The 17,698-nt window shown below is 44.8% G+C and overlaps 2 protein-coding genes across 2 annotated transcripts; both read left to right on the forward strand.

The window, feature by feature from the left end:
- The first annotated feature begins 5,328 nt into the window (after positions 1-5,328).
- LOC143158941 (gallinacin-7-like) lies at positions 5,329-7,087 on the forward strand. Its single transcript, XM_076335404.1, has 4 exons — positions 5,329-5,375; positions 6,265-6,350; positions 6,456-6,582; positions 6,840-7,087. The coding sequence occupies exons 2-4, from the start codon at positions 6,293-6,295 to the stop codon at positions 6,853-6,855; spliced, it is 201 nt and encodes a 66-aa protein (XP_076191519.1). The 5' UTR covers positions 5,329-5,375; positions 6,265-6,292; the 3' UTR covers positions 6,856-7,087.
- A 6,567-nt stretch (positions 7,088-13,654) lies between these two features.
- On the forward strand, positions 13,655-16,775 carry LOC143158942 (antimicrobial peptide THP2). The gene is made up of 4 exons (XM_076335405.1): positions 13,655-13,701; positions 14,944-15,022; positions 15,698-15,818; positions 16,542-16,775. Exons 2-4 carry the CDS (start codon positions 14,965-14,967, stop codon positions 16,555-16,557), a joined length of 195 nt encoding a protein of 64 aa, XP_076191520.1. The 5' UTR covers positions 13,655-13,701; positions 14,944-14,964; the 3' UTR covers positions 16,558-16,775.
- The last annotated feature ends 923 nt before the right edge of the window (positions 16,776-17,698 follow it).

Here is a 17,698-nt window from a genome sequence, read left to right on the forward strand (position 1 = left end):
CGGCCCCAGTACTGAGCCCTGGGGAACACCGCTCGTGACCGGCCGCCAGCTGGATTTGACTCCATTCACCACAACTCTCTGGGCCCGGCCGTCCGGCCAGTTTTTGACCCAGCAAAGAGTACACCTGTCTAAGCCGTGAGCCGCCAGCTTCTCTAGGAGAATGCTGTGGGAGACAGTGTCAAAGGCCTTACTGAAGTCCAGGTAGACCACATCCACAGCCTTTCCCTCATCCACTAGGCGGGTCACCTGGTCATAGAAGGAGATCAGGTTGGTCAAGCAGGACCTGCCTCTCATGAACCCGTGCTGGCTGGGCCTGATCCCCTGGTTGTCCCGCTCATGCCTTGTGAGCACCCTCAAGATGAACCACTCCATAACCTTCCCCAGCACCGAGGTCAGGCTGACAGGCCTGTAGTTCCCCGGATCCTCCTTCCGGCCCTTCTTGTAGATGGGCATCACGTTGGCAAGCCTCCAGTCGTCCGGGACCTCCCCCATTAACCAGGACTGCGGATAAATGATGGAGAGCGGCTTGGCGAGCACCTCCGCCAGCTCCCTCAGCACTCTCGGGTGGATCCCATCTGGCCCCATAGACTTGTGAGCGTCCAGGTGGCGTAAATATATAGAATCGTAGAATCATAGAATAGTTTGGGTTGGAAGGGACCTCTAAAGGTCATCTAGCCCAACCCCCCTGCCGTGGGCAGGGACATCTGCAACTAGAGCAGGTTGCTCAGAGCCCCGTCCAACCTGACCTGGAATGTTTCCAGGGATGGGGCATCCACCACCTCTCTGGGCAACCTGGGCCAGTGTCTCACCACCCTCAGCATAAAAAATTTCTTCCTTATATCTAGCCTATATCCACCTCCCTTTATATATATATTGATATATAAAATATTGTTAGTATGAACATGTGGAAGGACTTTCTAAATCCCAGCTGGCTTTTTATCACTCAGCATGCCACAGACTCCTGTCCTCTGTGAATATCCAGGTCTCAGCTCTTTTGCTCCCACCTAGCCAAGTGCCACCTGAGATGCCCCTGTGTCCCACCTGGCCTCCCCAGCTCCTCCAGCAAGGCTTGGTCTCCTCTCTCCTGACCCTTGTCCACCAGCCCCAGATGGAGATCTCAGACAGTCCAGAGCACCGCAAATTGCTCTAGATGCTGGTGTGAAGGCAACTGGATTAAACCCTGTGTGTCTATATATCGCCTCCATCATACCGCAGCTTACCCCTCGTGATGGGATGTCCTCAGCCAACTTGAAGCCACAAAGATCCTTCACCTTCTCTCTGCCACCCTCTTCCTCCAGTGCCCTCTGTGCAAATGACATGAAGGGATGGCAGACCTTTGGTACAATTGCCCAACGCTTGTCCTCGCGGCACGTCCACGATTTGCAGAAAACGGCGTGAAATCCAGCCAGGGAACAGCCATGCTGTCCGTTCAGTGGCCTTGGCCAGCCCCGTGGAAACCTGCCCAGACCTGACTTGGCCAAAACCTGCCTGGAAATCACAGCTGCTGCCCGGTGTTTTGTGTAGCGGTGCAGAGCGAGCTGCCCCCTGCTCCCTCCGGGCACTGTGGCTGGGCTGTACCTCTCCCACCCGCAGAGACCCCCGAGCTCAGAGAAGACACAAGCAAACAGAGGGCTTGCCAGCTGCTTCCAAAGCCCCTGAAATATGAGGGCAAATGTGCTGCTCAGGGAACCAGAGAGCAGAAATTCAGCTTTACGTCTACAGAGCAGCAGTAATATTTATCTGTGCTTCACCGACTGTGTGGCAAAGCCAGGCTTTATGCCACATGGAGAGTTTACCCAGCTGGGAACAAAACATAAGTTTAATTAAGTTGAAGGTGTACATCTGAGCTGCCTTTCCATTCAGGGCACTCAAGCAGCTATAAAGCTGATAGCTGGTCTTGAGGAAGATATTCCCAGCACTGAGATTTCGTCAAATCATCCACATAGAGTCCCGCAGAGAGAAACAGCCTGTTCCAGTCCCCTTCCTCACCCGTGTGTGGCATCCCTCCTGGGCAGCAAGGTTTCTGGTCCTCCCAGTTAGGGACTTCCTCTGACCAGGGGAAGTTGGAGACACCGTCAGCGACATCTGTTCTGTTACACATCTATTTTTATTACAGTGGGACATCGTCTCATGGACACAGTTGTTGTAAAGGGAAAATGCAGGACTCTAAGACATCATAGAAGTTGCAGGTTCCTCCTCTTCCTTTCGTCCAAGGTGATTTAAAGTGTTTTTACACATATGGCCCAATTTAAGAGCAGCAACGGCTCATGCAAGTTTTGGGCTGCTGCGGTACTGGGTTGACTGAATCGGGAATCGTCACAGCATCTTTTAAGGCGATCCTGGTTTTATCTTTCACATAAAGAAGCCATAACCAGGCAGTCCCTGGGCACTCCTGCTCCAGCCTAACATCACCAGTGCAATTAATGTCCATGAAACCTGGTGCCACTCAGCTCCCATCTCCAGCACCAGCCCTATCCAGAAAATTACCCTTCCAGCCTGTGTAATTTCCCTGCAAGACCATGTTGCTTTTTTTCAAGCCACACATTTTTCCAAGGGGAATAGTATAGACACAGCTGTGCAATGGTCAATAGGGAAAAAAAAACTGGAATGAAACTGAATAAATTCTCCAGGAGAGAGATGGGGAGTGCTGCTCCTTCTGGTCATGCTTCAAAACTCAGCAGGGAGCATCCTTTGAAGGATATAGTTTGTTATTCAAAAAAGAATAGCAAATTATGTGGTGTAAAACTAAGCACTGTGAGACAGGGAAGAAAGAAAGAAATAATTCAGTGTTATTTTCCTACAGCTTTTACATCTGTCTCTCCGTAAACCCTTCTGTAACGTTCTACTGCAGCCCAGCTTTCAGCTGTCCGTGACCTGGTGCTCAGCTTTGCTCCAGCCCAGCTGCACAACGGGGTCCGAGATGCTGAGGAACTGAGCAAACTGGGTTGAAGAGCTGTAATAAATTAACCTCTCTGTTAATCCTCTCTTTGCACACTTAAAGATGCCCAGGGGAAAAAAAAAAAGACAAATGGGGATTTATGCAAATATGAGGCACCGCACAGCCAGGATGCCACCGATGGCCTGTCTCATGTGCTGTCAAACCTCTGGCTACAGCTGTGCATCCACAGCTTCCTCCCACCTCTCCCCTTTATAACACCAGATGCACAAGCGTTGCACAGCCCAGCTGCGAGGCAGCAACCTCCAGCCGAGGGCACCACAGATCCAGACCTCCTGCCTGGTGGGACACAGGACAGCGAAGTGTCAGGCGGCCAAGCTGACAGTAGCTGTGTGCATCTGGGTCTTCCCACCGTCCTCCAAGTACAGAAATGAACTCCCCATGTCATGGGTTAACAAATCTGCTACTGCAAGGCGTGGCTTGACTTCAAATTGTTGGCTCATGGATAATTATTTGTTGATATTTTTGGGGGGGTAAAACTTCTGGAGCAGAGAGTGGGATAATTCAAGTAACTAGCGATAGGGCGAGAGGAAATGGCCTCAAGTTGCGCCAGGGGAGGTTTAGATTGGACATGAGGGAAAATGTCTTTACTGAAAGAGTGGTTAAAGATTGGACCAGGCTGCCCAGGGCAGTGGTTGAGTCCCCATCCCTGGAGGTATTTAAAAGACATGTAGATGTGGCATTAGGGACATGGTTTAGTGGGCATGGTGGTGTTGGGTCAATGGTTGGACTCGATGATCTTAGAGGTCTTTTCCAACCTTAATGATTCTATGATTCTGTAAGTAGAGACACATCTGGAGGAGATGGGGTAGCACGGGAGGGTGGGAAGGTCCCAAAGGAAGAGCGACCAGGCATCTTGTCAGGATGGGGATAAGGAAAGGTAGAAAGAAAGAATATTTCTTCCTGTCGCAGAAAGGGACTGTGTGGGGTTTATAATAACAAGAAAACCACATAAAATTGCCAGACTAAAGGTAAACCTGGAGGAAAGGTTTGCTCACCAGTAGATGCAGGCAACAGGGAGGTCTACATTTTCTCCATGCCAAAAATCTCCTCATTTGACTCTGTGCTCCAATGAAATCAGTGTTGGAGATCCAGTGATTTTTTTTTTTAATGTGTTCCCTGTGAAAAAAAAAATGCAGAAAATTTCTCTTCCGTGCCATGGCTGACTTGGACTGTCAGGGGTTTAAAAACATGTGGCCAGCTGCCTCGGTCACTGCCATGGAAGGGGAGACAGAACCTCAGCAGCGCTTCCTAACCGGGCTTCTCACATGTGCTACCCATCCTCCCTACCCTGGCCAGTGCCATTTGCTGGATTCTATGGAATAAACTGTCAATAAAGGTGTCCTGACAGAGGATGGAATTATTCATACGGTTTAGATTTAGCGCAGAAGCGCTTCAGAAATAGGAAATGCTGCTTCTGTGTCCCAGAAAGGACTTTGGCTGAGTAACAGCAAACGTGCTCATGGCCCAGGAACTGTAAAATCTTGACAACCTCTGAAGTAAATATTTAGTGTTTGAATACCTGTATGTATACTGATCCACGTATAATATGTATATACATGTATATACATGCACACGTATATAGAGAGAATGTGTGACTTCCGACTGCCGTTCAAAACTGGAAGGATTAGAAATGAAATTTCTTCTTAATAAACTGCTTATCTTTTATAGATAATTTCAGAAATATGTATGAGGTTGGCAGGTGTGCTGGTTATCCTGCCAGAGGCTGGGCAGCCTGAGAAAGATTGAGTAAAAGTTGGTATGAGGAAGGAGACTGAAACAACAGGAAAAAACCAAGAGTAAGCCAGAGAGGAAGTAGTAGAAATGGAAATCTGATCTATTATAAAATTTTATATGAAAGATTGTATTCATGTTATAATTTCATACCTCATGGTTTCATTATGCACTAAACTTTGTAATTAATAAGCTGAAAAATAAGCAATATTTATTCTTTTACTGACATGGAGAAAAGACAACCAGAAGGTTAGATATAAAGGACAAACTGTTATGAAGGGAAATAATGACCATGCTACAGCTGCAAATTAGACAACGGAGCTGCGTACCAAAGGCAGAATAAGGATCCTGCGGGACCAAAAGGAGCAGTCATTGTGTGTTCACGGTTATTTTATGTAACCCTGTGGTCTAACGTATCTTACACAAACTTGGACGGTCTAAGATGGACTGCAAAAGGTCAGGGGCTTTGCGGTGAAAGCAGTCTCAAAACGGACCCTCCTTTCTCATTGGAAGACACCGAAGTACAGGACAAATTTGGCTGGAAAAGGCTTTTTTCATTGGCCCGTGACTGCCCTGCCAGCATCCCCAAACCTTTATATAAAGAGGCATGTTTGGGGGCAAGGTCTGGGGCACCCGCTGGAGAAAAGAGACGGACAGCAGCAGTGATCCTCCACCTCCTCCGCTGGTAACTCTCTGCCTGGTTCTGGACAAGCACCCTCACCTCTTTGCCTTTATACACTTCTTTTCCTTTCATGAATCTCAAGTCTAACGAGTATTCTGCTTTCATTCACCCCTTCCTTCTCATTACTCCAGTGAGTGTGTCCGGTCTGTACGTGTCCTACAGAACCATGGGTTGCTTGCAGGGCTTGCAGGAGGAAACCGTGTTTGCTGACCGCCAAGAGGAGTGAACAGAGGCCCAGAAACCTTCCCTTGAAGCATCAGAGACAGAGGGCTTGTCGGTTAAGAAATGTCTAGCTTCCTACAGAAACAGGCATCTAGCCAGCACAGCAGTTCAGAGTTGCATTTTGAGCTGCACATCTTGCCTGAATTCCAGTAACATTTTGAATGAGTTGTCACCTTAACTGATGTTCAAGAGGTACAGATGTCTTTTTTAGACTTTCCTGAGGATGATGGTTGGCTCGGTCTCTGAACACTTTGTGAACTACACTAGGTTGAAGACAAATAATTCGTGGGTCTGTGTTGGTTCCAGAGTAACCTGTGGTGTTGAACAGATCTGGAATATCATTTTTCAATGCAAGAAGACCAATATTAAAAAACAAACCCACAATAGAATCTCAGAATAACTTAGGTTGGAAGGGACTCCAGGAGTTTCTGGTCTGAATCCATGCTCAAAGCGAGGCTAATTAGGTCAGGTTGCTTAGAGGTATATTTGATGAAATTTTGAATATCTCCAGGGATGCAGTTTTCACTCTGTTCTCCATTCAAGTCCATTGTATTTTATAAGATTTTGGCTTTGGTCGCTCAGGGCATGTTTTAAGCAGTTCCTCATCTCCCAGTCAGGAGGGGACCCTCCATTCAGTGTCTTTCGGTCTTGTGGTCTCTGCTTATTACAGGTAAGGAATTCACATCTCAGCTGTGACCATGAGGATCCTTTACCAGCTCCTGGTTGTCCTCTTCATGATGCTCCAAGGGGCTGCAGGTAAGGTGTGAGGGGGGTAGAGCAAGGAATTAGAGGGGGAGGGAGAGAGAGTATCCACTTTTGCTCACTTTCATGGTAAATGACTATTCTCTTTCCACTGTGCAGGTCAGCCCTTTGTTCCTGGGCCATTCGATTTTTGTGTAGCCCCAAATGGACGCTGCTTCCCAGGGATATGTCGTCGGCCGTACTACTGGGTTGGAACATGTCATAATGGATTTTCTTGCTGTAGAAGGTATGTGGAAGTGCAGGGATCACCGTGGCAATGACTGATATCTTCCTTATCTTTTCTCCAGAGCAACATCTTAGAGGCACAGCTCCTGACACCATCCTATCTCACTTCTCCAATGCCAAACCTGCTGGCATAGAGGGTCCTCAGCAGGCGTTCGCATCCCATGGCAGCCTCTGCTCTGGTGCCATGAAATAAAAACAACGTCACTGCAGAAAACCTACTGGTGGGTAACCTGAAACTCTCTCTTCTTCACCATGCAGGGGGTGGAGGAGATGAAGGCTTTCTGGATTCTTCTTTTGGAAATCCTTTCTGCTTCTACCGAATGGCCTCTGAATCACCCTGATCCCATCACTCCTGGTGGCACCAGTTACTGCTGCAACAAAAAACTCTCAAAATCTTCCTTTTCAGTGAAGCAAACATCAGCGTCTGCAAAAACATAAATATGAATGAGGCAACACTATGGAAATTATTTCTTTCCCCCCCTTTAATAAAATCGGTTACGATGGCATTCGTATGGTTGAACCTTGGGTGTTTTTTGTAGGGAAGGAGGGGATATTTCGTAGAACTTCTCGCACCACGGGCAGTAATGCACAGGTGGGATGGTGGCTTTTACATCTAGACATTTCTCCACTTGCACCCCGCTGCACCGCCAGGGAAAAGGGAGGTCATTTTATCCCCTGCTTCTCAATGGCCATATTCCTGGAACACTCCTACAGTGACCATGGTATCTTTGTCAGGGATGTAACCTGGCTTCTCTATGTGATGATTTCATAGGTACTTGTGTCCGGCAGATACATATTCTGGTAGTTTCCAGGCTGCTTTTTGAAGGAATTATGGTATTTTTGACTGAGATATCAGAGACAGAATTCGTGCTTTCTATCTCTTTTTCCCTGCCATCATGGCCTAGCAGTGTAGAAAACGCCAAGATATCTCCAGATGCTTCCTTCAGAGGGCCTGGAGGCATCTGAGAAATTTCACTTCTGAGGGGACCTCACGCAAGGGAAAACCAGGAACATTTTGGATAACATCAGACCCTTGACAGTGACACAAACCAGAAAAAAGGTACAATGAAGGAAAGAGAAAGAGACTAGCAAACACATTTCCAAAAGTTATGGATGTGCAACATAGCGATTTGGCCATTATTTTCTCAGAAGCAGTTGCTGAATGTGCACAGAACAGTGCCCAGTCAAATACATTGCCAAACTGACATGGTTTTGAATCCTAATGGCTTGCTAGGTGGCTTGGAGAGGTGCCCACGTATGTAAAAACCCCTCTGAAGGGGAAGTGTTGGCTTTGTTAGAGACACAATTCCCCTTTTTACTGTTCTGCAGTTTGAGCGCTTATGGCTCTACAGCTTGCAGGAGACGCTGTAGCACATCATCTCCTAATGCAACGTTTCTGGGTTTCTTGCATTTCCTTACTGTTACTTTTGCATTTATTCTAGCACTCTTATTGTAAATGTTTGTACTTCAGTTAAAAACCTTTAGAACAATTTCTCTCCATTAACTATAAAGGAAGAGCAGTGAAAATAGCTTGGACTTTGATGTTTACCTTTACGACATCTAAAGTTTGGTGAGATCACTCCTGACATTTGTGTCTAGAAAATATGGATCAGTTTACAGATATTGTTTGGTTTTCAGAAACTTTAGGCTACATGGCCTCTGCCAAGGAGCTTTGAACACACACTGCATGCCTGCCAGTCACGGTGTGGTCCTTACACCAAGAGGCTGGACTCTGCACTGGGACCCTGATACCTTCAATCAGCTGTCAAGTCAAAAATAAGATGGAGGGCAGATTTGTTCATACAGATGTTAATCTCATCATTTCTCCCTGGTTACTCAAGATAACTACGTAATCATTAAAGTCTTTAGCTTGATTAAATACTTTTTGTGTACTGTTTGAAATTTATGACTGTGTATCCATTCGTTATTGATTCAGATGATCTATACTTGGGTCAAAACTTTATCTGTTAACTATAATGTAGTACATGCCTTGCAAATTCACTTACAACTATAGAACAATATCTAAATACTGGTTATCCTCCTTTTGGTGGATCTACTTTGGCAGTGCAACTGCTGCTAACAGCTTTTGCAGCTAATCTAGACTCTGAATTTCTATACTATACGCTCCACAGCTGCATCAAAATCCCTTGATCTCCTGTGCATTGATTATGCCTTATGGCTAGAATTCGGTTCAGTGCACGTGAAGGAGGCTAAGGGATGATGATACCGTACGACTGAGGAGCAGTCTGTAGTTAGCTAGGCCACCAACTATCACTGTCGTTCAACCTAGCTCCTCTTTGGAGCACACTAAAACACCTGCCCTTTGGCAAACTGCTAGGGCTCAGCCTTTTGTTGGTCCCAGTGTGCTAGCTGTGCCTGCATACAATGACTTCCAGATGCCTGGAGCCTTCATAGAATCATAGAATCATTGAGGTTGGAAAAGACCTCTAAGATCATCGAGTCCAACCATCGACCCAACACCACCATGCCCACTGAACCATGTCCCTAAGTGCCTCATCTACTCGTCTTTTAAATACCTCCAGGGATGGGGACTCAACCACTTCCCTGGGCAGCCTGGTCCAATGTTTAACCACTCTTTCAGTAAAGACATTTTTCCTTACATCCAATCTAAACCTCCCCTGGCGCAACTTGAGGCCGTTTCCTCTCGTCCTATCACTAGTTACGTGGGAGAAGAGACCGACACCCACCTCGCTACAACCTCCTTTCAGGTGGTTGTAGAGAGCGATGAGGTCTCCCCTCAGCCTCCTTTTCTCCAGGCTAAACAACCCCAGTTCCCTCAGCCGCTCCTCAGCAGACTTGTTCTCCAGACCCCTCACCAGCCTCGTTGCCCTTCTCTGGACACGCTCCAGCACCTCGACGTCCTTCTTGGAGTGAGGGGCCCAAAACTGAACACAGTATTCGAGGTGCAGCCTCACCAGTGCCGAGTACAGGGGCACGATCACTTCCCTACTCCTGCTGGCCACACTATTTCTGATACAGGCCAGGATGCCATTGGCCTTCTTGGCCGCCTGGGCACACTGCCGGCTCATGTTCAGCCGGCTGTCGACCAGCACCCCCAGGTCCTTTTCCGACAGGCAGCTTTCCAGCCACTCCTCCCCAAGCCTGTAGCGCTGCATGGGGTTCATTGCCATGAACAAACGGTCCTCTGGAGGCAAGGGATGGAACAGCAGACAGATATTTTGTGTAATAGCATTTTAAATAAGGGTGACACTACTGAAAAACCTCCCTAATATTTGCTGCTATTTTTTCACCAGAAAACTATTAGGAACAGAGTTTGAGATTCTCCCTTTTGCTCCTAATTGCCTCATCTGCTGTGCTAGATATAGACTCCTAAGATGGAGGTAAGATCCTCCTTCCTCTCTGGGAAGTGATCTTGGCACAATTACCCAAACATCTGGATTTGAAAAGGGTGAAAGCCATTTCTCCTCATGACACTCTGCAGCCTCATTGTGAAGATACTTCCCTTAATAGTGTATCCCACTTGCATCAAGCAGAGCAACGCTTCAGGCTCCATCTATCAGTTCTTGTGCCAGGGCTCTAAGCACTATATCATTACATAAAATGCTGACCCCATCCTAATTTTTCTCCTCCTCCAAAGAGGACTGGGTGATCTGGACCTGAAAAGGGTGGGGGAGTGTGGCATCGTTGGTGAACTCCAACTTGAAGAAGTTGGAGTGAAGACTTGCCGTGGAGATAGAGAGAAACACAACTGGATCATCTTCTGAACTTTGATGAAACAAGAAAACAAAAGAAACACGTTATTTAAGCAGAAGAAAACTCTCCATGAAGACTCCTTTTCCCTCTGCACTGAAAATAGTGAGAAAGTAGATGGTGTTTTTGGTAGAGAGGATTACTTACCTAATGTCAAGAGCCAAACGATTGTGAGGTGCTCCCCAAGTTACCTGGGCTGGATCCCATGCATTTTCCTACCCAGGTACCCTAGGTGAAGGAACGTGTAGCTGGTGCTACTGTGATCCTGGTGTAAGTCAGGTCTACCAGCAAAAGACAGTGGAGAAAAACACTGAGACTGTGAAGGGCAAAACACAGGTAAGTCCCTCCTGATGTACAAAACTGACTGACTGTCTCCTGCTCATAAGAACAGGAGCTGCAGGCAGGGATGGAAAGGTTCTCCACCCTGAGAGCCACAAACCAAAATCTCGATAAGGCCTGCCTCACTGCTATGAGCTTTGGACAACCAAAGCTGCTCCATCCCTCCTCTGCTTCTCCCTTACCCATCTCCAGGCAGAGATATTTTGATGGCAACGATGGGAGTGACCGTGTAGAATTTATAATTATCAGTGTCAAGAATGCTCAACGTTAAAGCCAAGTCCTTGACAATACTTGCACATAGCACCTTGGACATGGTAAAAAATAACGATGCATCTTTGTTTCCTTGAGGAATCAGGTTGAGTAACAATAACAGTTGGTAGGCAAGCTAACCGCAAACTCTTGGCAAGTTGTGAGGTAACTGCAACTTTTGTAATTTTATTCCCTCCATTTTCTGCTTTATGGCCAGAAGTTCATAGACACACCAGAAATTCAACTATCATTTTTTCCTACTGGAAAAGCAGTTCACTTATAAAAATATGTAGAAAATAAAAAGCTATCTCAATTATCAGGGTATGCATTTAAGGGAAATTATTTGTAGGCATGTTTTCACATGCATATATATCTATGTGTGTCTGTGCTTGTATACACATGTGTAAATGTTTGTATACTTAAGAAATTAATATCAAAGCATTGAAAAAATCACAGTTCAGTAACTAAACTGAGGAACCAATAAGCAATTAAAATATTTCAGTTTAGTTTTGACACTAAATGATCTGTAAGACATGGTGTCATTTGCAGAGATCTTGGTCAATTAGAAACACTAATCATTCAAAATAGCAAACATATCGTAACCTATTATGATGTACTTCAGGTGTCATATTAAAATATTACATGAACAATGTTTATTGACTGAAGTGAGGTGTAAAGTAAAATATGATCTGAAAAAGTATTTAGTATTGTTGTCTTTGGATAGTTATTGGGTATGTTAGCAAGTGACCTGATGCAATGGAAGATCAGTAGATAGGAAAGGATCACTAGACCTTAGAGATTGTGCTGAGGCTCCTCAGTTCTTTATTTTATGGATTTGTGAATTCAGTTTGACTTGGATTTTGCTATTGAATAAACCACAAAACAATGTAAGTTGGAATAGGTGTTTGGAGACCATCTGGTCCATCCATCCCTCCAGACAGAGCCAGTTTCAAAGATAAACAAGGTTGCTTAGAGCTTTTTCCAGTTGAGTTTGAATATCTATATGGGGATCGAGATTCTAGAAATTCTCTGGGCCCCCGTTCCAGTGTTTGACGACCTTCATTGTGAGATGGTTTTTTTCCTTATATCTAATTGGAATTTCTCTCATTGTAATTTGTGTCTGTTACCTCATCCTTCCACTGTGCACCTCTGAGAAGAGCGTGGCTCCATCTTCTCTATAGCTACCATTAGGTAGTTGTGAACAGCAATTAGATGACCCTTAGCCATGCCTTCTCCAAGCTGAACAAAGATGGGTCCTTCAGCCTCTCCTCAAATGGCTGATCCCCCAGTCCAAACTCTCCAGGTTTCCAAAAGAAAGAAATGTTATGTACGCTCTACAGGACCTTGAGGTGGTGTAGCCCACACATTGGTTCATGCCCCACTAGGCATTGGAGTACCTTCAGAGTACCTTTGGAGTACCTTCAAAGCAAAACTTCTGGTTCAGTTTCCTCCTAAGGAATCTAGTTTGCACACATGAAAACCCCTCTGCAAGCCGAACCAGCATGAAGTCACAGGGGACATTCTAGGGGTTACTTCAAAACTGCACTAGTGCAATTGTAGACTTCACTGTGGATACCTCTCTAGAAATGTCAGTGTTCACCTGTGGACAAAAAGGCAAGGCAAATTTCAGGAAGTGAGGGGAAAAAAAGGAGCTGAAACCAAAAGAATAAATAGGATTAGGCACTATACAAATCCAAGATGCATTTTGGACATTGCATGCAATTCTAGCCAGCCCATTCCCAAACGGGTGTAATAGAACTAAAAAAATAAGATAAATGTGCAGTAGGAATGATCCACTGAAATAGCTGGATCCATTTGAAGACTTATCTGACAGATGTGGTTGACAGAATCCCTCTTTTCATGGTGAGAAAACAGACAGACGAGGGGGAGTCTAAGAAAAGACCACAGCATCAGTAGTGATGTAGAGAGGTGAAAATGGAATATTTATTTGCTACTTCCCACGACAGAAAAAGCAGAGATGATCAGCAGGCAGACTGAGAGCAGATGCTCACCTAAGGCATAACGTGTGTGGAATTATCAACTGAAGGTCCTGTGGAGGCCAGAAGTACAAGATCAGCCGGAGTCATGGAAAAATGCTCAATCAGGAGCTCTGCAGCCTGAGGGTCCGGAGACAGCCTCTGGCACTGGATTTCCCTAATCTGATGTATTTTCCATCAGCTGGAAGGGTGTACAGGGACATAACCACGACGCACTCACCCAATTTCTGTACATTTTATGCTCTTTACTTAGGCATCCTTAGTGGCCAGTGGCCACTAAGCCAATGGACATTTGTTTTAGTTTCATATGTCCATTCTGCGTTCTTATATTCTGTATTTATGGAACAGAAAATAAACTAACAGGGAGTGCAGAGAAGCATGCAGATGTTTTGTACTGCAATGGATTACATTGTTCCTAAGCAGGAACAGTTCAACGTATGTCCCAAAATGTTTGACACATACCACGGTGGCTTAACGTATCTTACACAAACTGGAGTGTCACAAGAGGTATTGCATTAATAACCTGGGATTTTCCAGAAGAAAAGCTTCAATAGGTTCAGAGAGAAACTCTGCCTTTTCACTGGGAAATGAAAAGCAATTTGATTCTGGTTGGATTAGAAGTCACCAAAAAAGTGGGTAATGTTTTGATTGGCTCGACGTGCACTTGCTGAGAAGAGAAAGCAGTTGTCACTCCCCTTAGGAAACATGTTATAAAAGAGGCTTTCAACCCCACAGCCAAATCCCTCTGGAGGGAAGGGACCAAGAGCAGGTCTTGTCTGGCTTCTGGGCTCACCTGATACCTGGTAACTTCTCGGTTCTTTTCAGTCTTTCTTTCAATGTCTGCTGTTGTCTTTTCCTCAAAAAAATCCCAACCAACAAACAAATACAAAACTCCAAACCTCTGTATTATTAACCTAAATTTGTAGCTTACTAAAAAAGGTTAATCTGTTTTCCAGAAATTGCACAGGTTGAATAAGTAGTTCAAACATGTGCTAATACCTAGAACACTTTGATAAAACCACTCTGCTTACTAACTCCTAGGAAAAAATCTGGCTGGGTCAGGTTACTTTAGAGAGGTCTGTGGTTCAGAGAAATTGGTGGTCTCTTCGATGGAAACCAGCATATATTTTTTTATCTATGTCTCTATGTTAAGAACTTTATTTCATTTTCAGAATTGTTAACTTTGCCTACTTGTTTCTCCTGATATTTTCAAATATATAGAAATTTGTGTAAACTTCTAATACTAATTTCAAAGCTGTTTTGGGCCACCCTCTACCATTTCGATTGCAGAAATGTGCAGAAATACATTTCAGCACAACCTCATTTCCCTTCCTTGCTTAGGAGAACATAATTTGTGACAGTTCAGAAGATTCTCTACTGCCAAGATACATGACATTAACTACCTCTTCTTGATCCATAAGCCCCCTTCTAGGCTATCTTATCCCATTTTGCTGATATTTGTTCAACTATTAACTCTTTCAATGAAGGCATTACGTTTGCTTTTCAAATTTCATTTGTCAAATGGGAACTGATTTGGTTGTCCATTTCCATTCTAGAACTGCTGCCTGTAGACTAAGACTGAGGATTTTGAGCAAGTTGATTTTAGCTGTTATTTCTTGATAAATTTAAATGTTGCAAAATGAACATTTTTTTTTCTGAAGTTTGTAAGTGTGACTGTATAATCAGCTCATTTTGCTTAGTGTGGTTTATTTATTAGATAAAACATTTAACTAAAAAAAAAGTCGTGATTGCATTTTGGTTAAAGGCTATTTGCAAAATGTGAAAGAAATCCGAGCAATCAAACTATTAAAATAACTTGATGATCACATATCCTGAAAGCATGTTGCCCCATATATGTTTGTTTCTCCCAGAAATGCTCACACAGCAGTCATGATGTCATATGGGTCTCACTGGTTATTTTTGAAAGTTTGAAGAAAAAGGAAATATCAATGCCATTTGGATTAACACAGTATTCGTACAGTTCAGAAGACTGTAGATCCCAGGGGCTGACTGTCATACATCTTTCTTGGTCCTTTTCCTTACAGTGACACAGCAAATCCGCAGTCATGAAGATCCTTTACCTGCTCTTTTCCCTCCTCTTCTTGGCACTCCAGGTTTCTCCAGGTAAGATGGAAAAGAGATGCTAGAAGAGGATTTTTGTGCACCTGAAGTAAACTTCCCAGCACATTTTAACCACTACTGGTTAAAATTGCTAGAAACTGAGCAGGAGTTAGTCAAATAGCTCAGTGCCTGTGCTCCCCTATGAAAACTCTTTCAAAGGTGGAGAAATTATGACTTCTGAAGAAAAGCGATTTTTCACTTCTGGTGTCTTCCTAAAAAGATCGTGCTAAACGCTCTGGTGTTAGACACTTGAGGTGGTGTCTGTGGTGGCCATGATCTTTGGATAGCAGCACACTCAGAAGTGCATATGCAGGTGAAAATGAAGCCCGGCCAACTATTTTCGGATAGGAGCCAGAATTAAAGCCTGTGGACCCATGATCCTTTTCTATAAGATAAAGGACAATGAGTCAGGAGGTCTGTATCACTCTCCACCTGGAGTTTAAGGCCGTCCGTTTAGATGCACCCGTGAGCTAAGGATCCCACCTCTGCGAGGTGTAGACCTGCTTTGTAATCTCACCTCTTACATGGCCTTTCAACACGGCCAAATCTGGGCAACAGTCCTTAAGGCAAGTTGGTGGTGAAGGCAGCTCAACGAATGGGAAACCCTGCTGGCACTATGACTGCATTGCCCTGCCCTGCAGAATGAGAGGGAAGGAAATTTTTTTGTTATTGTTGCAGGTTTGTCTTCACCCCGGCGGGACATGTTTTTCTGTAGAAAAGGGTCCTGTCACTTTGGAAGATGTCCTATCCATCTGATTAGAGTTGGAAGCTGCTTCGGCTTTCGCTCCTGCTGCAAACCGTGAGTTTGACATTCACCAAGGCTTATCTGCAGTATGAGCAGACAAATCTATTCTGCCTGTGTCCTTAACCCCAAGGTGCTATTGAATCTTCAGATTGGATAAAAGGAAAAAAAACCTGTTACGCCATGAGGACAGTCAAGCGTTGAAGTAGGTTGAGCCCCACGGTGCTCTTTCTCCTGAGATGTGCACCATGATCTGCCCCAGCAAGAAGGATAAAGTACGGTCGGAGATGTCAGCCTTGTTCTGTCCCAGCTCTGCCTGACCCCTTTACAGCTCCTATGCCAGAGCTACATATCAGGGGTTGGTGTTTGCAGAACTGGGCTGCTGGGCTGTATATGGGGAACAGAGGGGAATTCAGTTACGCTGCAGGGTGAACACAGATCTCCGAGTGCCATCAAATGTGTGCAAAAAGTGCAACAGCGTTGTAAAAAGAAATTATCGTATGGAAGGTAGCCTTCTATTTTCACTCAGGAATGAATGCATTCACCCCAATATCAAGGGACGTCAATTTAGTTGCCTGCTTTTCCTGAAGCAATAGGAAAACACTCTTCTTACTCACAGGCATGAGTGCACAGGGCTGTCCCAGCATGACTGCACATGACATTAGGCATTTTGGAAAGTATTTATACTCAAGAGGAAAATATGCACGGACTGAGAGTAAGTAAGGAGGAAATACAAGCAGAAAGAGAATCTGAAACTTTTTTTTTTTTTCCTTTGTGCAGGCCATGGCAGCTATAAAAACTTCATGGACTGTCCATTCAAGAGCGATGAATATTTCTTCTAAACCTAGGAATTTGCTTTGAATCCCCTTACTGCTAAAACCACCGGATCCTGCTACAAAGCCTCATGCACCTTTCATTTTTAATGCAAAAAGCATTATGATGTAGAGTAAATCCAAATGTATTCTGCATTGCTTTCCCTCCTTTTGAATAAATTGTTGTTCCTTAGCATCCACATCACTGAAACATGGGTGTCTGTTGCATGGGCTGAGGGCAATGATCACACCTGGGTTTGACGCACAAATCCCAGAGGACAACAATTTACAGTGCCAACTGCTCCTTAATTTGAGCTTTTCTGAGACATACAGCTGTCCAGGGCTAGACAGACATGGACCGAAGACCTTACCCTCCAGTACCAAGAGAAGAACTCAGCTCCCCTTTGCGGGAATGTGTTCAGATGCCCAAATCCTTTTTTTCTTACTATGCAGAAATGTTTTCTTGGGGAAAGAAAAATAGAAATAGCTAAAAACCCAGACACCCACCATCCATTAAAACATCAGCAATGTTCTGGCTTATGGAAAATGCCCGTGAGCATCCCAGGAAAGATGTAGGACTGTTTTCTTTTTTTTAAATAGTGCAACAATTTATGCTGGTTCTTTTCTCTCCAGCAGCTGTTTGTCCTGTAATTTCACAGCAATGGATGCAAGTTTGGCTTTCTTTTTTTCCACCTGTCCCTCTGAGACGATGCATAAAAGACAATAGATGGAGAACCGCTTATACTGGTCTCTTCATTAGCTCCTCTCCCACTCCCTCCACCGTACGGCACACTCCCTTCAGTTCTCCGTTGGGATACACACATTTCTGAAATGTTGTTCAGGAGGGGATTTTGTTTGCCTGCCAAAATTGCAGCATTTCTATGTCCTATGACTATTTCTTTGCACTTCTTAGCAGGGAACAAACTTATCCTTAGGTGTCCCATCCAACTTCTAAATCTCTGTGGCACGATTTCCTATACTCAAGACATGGCGATAGTTACCATAACTCAAAGTCTTTGGAAAATGGTGTTTGGAGGAATGCATGCCTGGACAAGTTGCAGACCCTCTGCCTGGGGCTAGCTGACAGTCTGGCCCTGTCGTGCAGTGAGGCAGTTGGCAGGGCTT

This window comes from Aptenodytes patagonicus, chromosome 3, assembly GCF_965638725.1.
Source record: "Aptenodytes patagonicus chromosome 3, bAptPat1.pri.cur, whole genome shotgun sequence".
NCBI classification, from domain to species: Eukaryota; Metazoa; Chordata; class Aves; order Sphenisciformes; family Spheniscidae; genus Aptenodytes; species Aptenodytes patagonicus.

Bases quoted from the DNA above. Each gene is read 5' to 3' on its own strand.
- LOC143158941 (XM_076335404.1), top strand. From the start codon at position 6,293: ATGAGGATCCTTTACCAGCTCCTGGTTGTCCTCTTCATGATGCTCCAA. The intron at 6,351-6,455 runs GTAAGGTGTGAG...TCCACTGTGCAG, and splicing joins GATGCTCCAAGGGGCTGCAG to GTCAGCCCTTTGTTCCTGGG.
- LOC143158942 (XM_076335405.1), top strand. From the start codon at position 14,965: ATGAAGATCCTTTACCTGCTCTTTTCCCTCCTCTTCTTGGCACTCCAG. The intron at 15,023-15,697 runs GTAAGATGGAAA...TTATTGTTGCAG, and splicing joins GGCACTCCAGGTTTCTCCAG to GTTTGTCTTCACCCCGGCGG.